The following is a 6,088-nucleotide window of genomic DNA, read 5'->3' on the forward strand; positions in this document are numbered from 1 at the left end:
AAGAAAACAAATAAAATACCTAGGAATAAACCTACCTAAGGAGGTAAAAGACTTGTACTTAGAAAACTATAAAACATTGATGACAGAAATCAAAGATGACATAAACAGACGGAGAAATATACTATACCATGTTCTTGGATTGAAAGAATCAATATTGTGAAAATGACTATACTACCCAAAGCAATCTACAGATTCAGTGCAATCCCTATCAAACTACCAATGGCATTCTTCACAGAATTAGAACAAAAAATCTTAAAATTTGTATGGAGACACAAAAGACCCTGAATAGCCAAAGCAATCTTGAGAAAGAAAAACAGAGCTGGAGGAATCAGGCTACCTGACTGCAAACTATACTACAAAGCTACAGTAATCAAGACATTATGGTATTATCACAGAAACAGAAATATAGATCAATGGTACAGGATAGAAAGCCCAGAGATAAACCCATGCACATATGGTCACCTAATCTATGACAAAGGAGGCAAGAACATACAATGGAGCAGAGACAGACTCTTCAATAAGTGGTGCTGGGAAAGCTGAACAGCTACATGTAACAGAATGAAATAGAACACTACCTAACACCATACACAAAAACAAACTCCAAATGGATTAAAGACCTAAATGCAAGACTGGACACTATAAAACTCTTAGAGGAAATCATAGGAAAAACACTCTCTGACATAAACCACAGCAAAAGACCAGACACTATAAAACTCTTAGAGGAAAACATAGGAAGAACACTCTTTGACATAAATCACAGCAAGATCTTTTTTGATCAACTCCTAGAGTAATGGAAATAAAAACAAAAATAAACAAAAGGGACCTAATGAAACTTAAAAGCTTTTGCACAGCAAAGGAAACCATAAACAAGATGAAAAGACAACCCTCAGCATGGGAGAAAATATTTGCAAATGAAGCAATGGACAAAGGATTAATCTCCAAAATATACAAACAGACCATGAGCTCAATATCAAAAAAACAAACAAACCAATTAAAAAATGAGTGGAAGACCTAAATAGACATTTCACCAAAGACATACAGATGGCCAAGAGGCACATGAAAAGATGCTCAACATCACTAATCATTAGAGAAATGCAAATCAAAACTACAATGAGGTATCACCTCACATCGGTCAGAACGGCCATCATCAAAAAATCTACAAACAATGAATGCTAGAAAGGGTGTGGAGAAAAGGGAACCCTCTTGCACTGCTGGTGGGAATGTAAATTGATACAGCCACTATGGAGAATAGTACGGAGGTTCCTTAAAAAATTAAAAATAGAACTACCATATGACCCAGCAATCCCACTACTGGGCATATACCCTGAGAAAACCATAATTCAAAAGGACACATGTACCCCAATCTTCATTTCAGCACTATTTACAATAGCCAGGACATGGAAACAACCTAAATGTCCAACGATAGATAAATGGATAAAGAAGATGTGGTACATATATACAATGGAATATTACTCAGCCATAAAAAGGAATGAAATTGGGTCATTTGTAGAGACGTGGACAGATGTAGAGTCTGTCATACAGAGTGAAGTAAGCCAGAAAGAGAAAAACAAATACCGTATATTAATGCATATATGTGGAATCTAGAAAAATAGTACAGATGAACCTATATGTGGGGCAGGAATAGAGATGTAGACGTAGAGAATGGACATGTGGACACAGCGGGGGAAGGGGAGGGTGGGACGAATTGGGACATCAGGATTGACATATACACGCTACCATGTGTAAAAGAGACGGCTAGTGGGAACCTGCTGTATAGCACAGGGAGATCAGCTCGGTGCTCTCTGATGACCTACATCGGGGGAAGGGGGGCAGGGAGGTGCAAGAGGGAGGGGATGTATGTATACCTACAGCTGATTCACTTCACTGTACAGCAGAAACTAACACAACATTGTAAAGCAATTTTACTCCAATTTAAAAAAAAACGGTAATATCTCATTTTATAATTTTAAGACGGTACCATCATATTGAAGAGAATTCTTCTATTCTAACCACTGTACATAAATTAAATAATCCCAATGGATTTAGAGGTTCTGGTCAGTTCGGCTCAGCCCAGTTCGCACAGCCCAGCGGAGCTGGCCTTGCGGAAGGCTGCTGCTGACCGGGCAGTGGAGCGGACTCTGGGGCTCTGGGGCTGGTCCCGTGTGGCGGTCCGCGAGCCAGGTCCCGGTCTCTGGGGGGAGAGGGGGGCGGGGAGCTGGAGGCGGGGCTGGGGAGTGTTGCCTGCACGGGGGTCGCCCTCTCTGGCCTCGGCTTTGCACTGTTTACTTCCACCCGTTTCAGACTCTGTTGGTTCCCTGGGAATTGCCATGACACGACACTCTCGTTTGCTGTTTCCCAGGGCCGGTCGCGTGGAAGGAGCAAAGGCCTCGGCGGGCGAGTCCGCATGTCCCGAGGACGGAGCCCAAACCTGGGTGGAGGGGACCCTGGACTGGACCCGCGAGAAACCCCCGGGGAGCCGCTGGGGTGGGGGGAGGCCGCGAGGGGCTCCCACGGGAGGCACCCACTGGACACCGTCCAGGTAAGCGCCCGGACCCCCGACACCACCCGACCCCTCTTCCCCCCGCGGCGCTGGACAGGAGGCGTGCCAGGCGCAGGGCTCCAGTGGCACAAGAGGCGAGCGCAGGGGGCCCGCATGGACCCCACGGTGGGAGGTCAGCGCCCGACGCCTCCCAGCCCGCAGGTCGCATCTCCCAGGTCCCGGTCCTTGGCGGGATCTGGGCAGCGCCGCAGTTCTGAGGTGCAGGCTGGGTGCAGCATCCTAAGAGGATGATGGGAAGTTTAGGGATTCATGAGAAACTCGGTGAACAGCGCCGGGTGCTGGCCTGCTGAGGCTGCCCCAGGCCCTAGGAGCCTGACTGTTCTCTGCCTGGTCCCAGTTCAGGGGTGAAACCGTCCCATCGCTGGCGAAGCAGCAGCCACATGTGGCCCAGAGAGAACAAACCTGCCCCCCACTGAACGCTCACCTGTCACTGTGTCAGTAACACTGGGTGTAGGCAAAGGCCATCACCCCAGAATCCTCCTGCCCTTAAATCCCTGTAACTGTACGATTAAGAGAATTTATATATTTGCATCATCTTTAGACAAAACTAATTTTTAATAATAAAGCATAGTGCAAATGTGTCTGAACAGACATCCCAACATTACCAGCAGAAGTCCAACAAAGTATTAAAGAAACACAGGTGGGGAGGTCATTTCAGCAGAGTCAGTCCTTTAATTTAAACCTGTGAATATGTCATTTTACGTATGACTAAGAAAACTGTTCATTAAATACATTTTTATTTGGATTGTTTAAAAATCTAGTAATAAATGTTACAATATTTTAAAGCTGCTCTGAAAATCAGTAGAAATATTCTTGGAAAAGAGCAACCTACCTGGCTCTCTGTTGCCTTTTAAGTTCAGTATACACTAAAATGTCTGCTGTTTCCATTCAAAAATAGTAATTTATTTATGGCATATTGAAGTAACATTCTTGAAAAATGAACTCTGGACAGACACACACCTTCTATCTACACGAATGTACACCCGTCAGCTGTAACATCGGGGTCACCGCACGGCTTCCTCGCGGCGTCCCACCACCTACAGGGCTTTCCGCAGCAGCAGCCGCAGCCTCTGCAGCTCGTCGCCCACCGGGGCCACCCACTCCCGCCGCAGGTACTGGACGTCCACGTCGCCTGAGGCTCTGGCCAGCACCAGGGCCAGGAAGCCACTGCGGGTCTTCTCTGCTTCACCCACGACAGTCATGGCCACCAGCCTGAAATCGAGAAGCACACGCCGTGTGGTCCTGAATCTCCCAATTACCCCCCTGCCCAGGGGGAAGCAGGAGGAAGCAAAACGCTGAAAACATAGCGGGTAAGCTCCTTGACATCAGTCTGGGGATGATTTTTTGGATCTGACTCCAAAAGCAAAGGCAACAGAAGCAAACAGGTGGGACTACTAAGCAGCTTCTGCACAGCAAAAGAAACCAGAAACAAAATGAAAGGGCAACCTACAGAATGGGAGAAAATATTTGCCAATCATACATCTGTTAGGGGGTTAATAACCAAACCATAAAGATCTCATACAACTCAATAGCAAACAAACCAAGCAATCCAATTACAAAATAGGCAGAAGATCTAAATAGAAATTTTTCCAAAGAAGACACACAGATGGCCAACAGACAAGTGAAAAGATGCTCAACATCATTAATCACCAGGGAAATGCAAATCAAAACCACAATGAGCTATCACCTCACACCTGTCAGAATGGTCATCATCAAAAAGATAAGAAATAACAAATGCTGGAGAGGGTGTGGAGAAAAGGGAGCTCTCCTGCCCTGCTGGTGGGAATGTAAATTGGTGCAGACACAATGGAGAACAGTGTGGAGGTTTCTCAAGAATTAAAAATAGAGCCACCATACAATCCAGCAATTCCACTCCTGGGTATTTATCCAAAGAAAATGAAGCCACTATCTCGAAGAGACATCTGCACTCCCATGTCCACTGCAGCATTACTCACAAGAGCCAAGACAATCCAGCAATTCCACTCCTGGGTATTTATCCAAAGAAAATGAAGCCACTGTCTCAAAGAGATATCTGCACTCCCATGTCCACTGAGGCATTATTCATAAGAGCCAAGACATGGAAACAACCTAAGTGTCCATCAAGGGATGAATGGATAAAGAATATGTTTTATATATATATATATGTGTGTGTGTGTGTGTATATATATATATACATATATATCCATGTACATGTGGAATATTATTCAGCCCTAAAAAAGGAAATCCATTTGTGACAACATGGATGGGCCTTGAGGGCATTATGCTAAGTGAAATAAGTTAGACAGAGAAGGACGAACACTGTGATCTCACTTCTGTGTGAAACCCCACCTCCACCCTGCACACACACACACACACACAAAACAGGCTCACAGAGAACAGACTGGTGGTTGCCAAAGGAAGGGGGTGGGGCGTGGACCAAACGGGCAAAGGGGTACAAGCTTCCAGTTATAAAATGAACACGCATGGGACGTAGTGTACACACGGCAACTATGGTTAATAACACTGTGTTGCATATTTGAAAGTTGATGAGAGTAAATATTAAAAGTTCTCATCACAAGAAAAAACTTCTGGAACTATGTAAGGTGACAGATGTATCATAAGACAATATATACAAACTTCGCATCATTATGTTGTGCACCTGAAACCAATATGTTTTACATCAATTATACCTCAATATAAATAAATAAACGACAGATAATATAATTATTTGATCCTTAGACTATTTTGGACTAAATATGAAATAAACACACTTTAAAGTGGTTTTTTAAGATCTTACTCAAATGTATAAATATAAAATATTTAAATTTAAATATAAATAACTATACTTTAAAGTGTGGTGGCCTTATACATAAATCAACTAAGACAGACCATCAGTGATGCTTCTGCAAAAAAATCACCTAGGAGGGCTCATCCTGAGTTTCATCAGACTTACCTGTCCGGAGAGACGGGCTGTTTGGCGACAGGACCCAAATCGCTCTCCAGGAGGTCCCAAATATACACACAGGATGTGTCGTCCTGGACCAGGAACACAGCCGGTCTCGTCGAGGACCACTGCAGGCCAGTGACGGCACGGCCGTGGGTGCTCTTGTCCCACTGCAGGAGCGGGTGCTCGGCCGTCAGCTGGTGCAGCCTGATGCTCCCGTCAGAACAGCCGGCCTGGGGGAGGCAGGGGAACCTTATCACAGTTCTTTTCTCTTTTTTACTCAAGCTCAGTAGCCAAGGAAAATTTTCAGAACATCAGCGTTTTTTGTTGTACAGCAAAAACATTTGGTTTATATTTTGTTTTCCAAACATAAAATCGTAACATTAAATCTTGTCCTCACAAATCACAAAGGTGAGCGTTTGGAGATTCTGATACACTTTGTACCCCCTGCCCCTCCCCCAAAGGGCTAATAATCGGTGAATTCAGTGAACATATAAATAGGTGTTTATTTATTTATTTTTTTTTAAATTTTTTTGTGGTATGCGGGCCTCCCTCTGCTGCGGCCTCTCCCGTTGCGGAGCACAGGCTCCGGACGCGCAGGCTCG

General features: G+C 44.7%; 1 protein-coding gene across 7 annotated transcripts in view; it reads right to left on the reverse strand.

Annotated features, from left to right (window-relative positions):
• Positions 1-3,138: 3,138 nt before the first annotated feature.
• The window catches only part of DYNC2I1 (dynein 2 intermediate chain 1), a 48,079-nt gene continuing 45,129 nt past the window's right edge, over positions 3,139-6,088 (reverse strand). For all 7 annotated transcript variants that reach the window (XM_028489488.2, XM_024131627.3, XM_024131626.3 and 4 more), the window contains 2 exons: positions 5,493-5,716; positions 3,139-3,772 (listed from right to left, as the gene is read on the reverse strand). In XM_028489488.2, the coding sequence (XP_028345289.1) occupies positions 3,598-3,772; positions 5,493-5,716 (399 nt within the window). In that variant the 3' untranslated portion in view covers positions 3,139-3,597. The remainder of the gene's footprint in view (positions 3,773-5,492; positions 5,717-6,088) is intronic.

The sequence above is a fragment of the Physeter macrocephalus genome, chromosome 5, assembly GCF_002837175.3.
Source record: "Physeter macrocephalus isolate SW-GA chromosome 5, ASM283717v5, whole genome shotgun sequence".
Taxonomy (NCBI): domain Eukaryota; kingdom Metazoa; phylum Chordata; class Mammalia; order Artiodactyla; family Physeteridae; genus Physeter; species Physeter macrocephalus.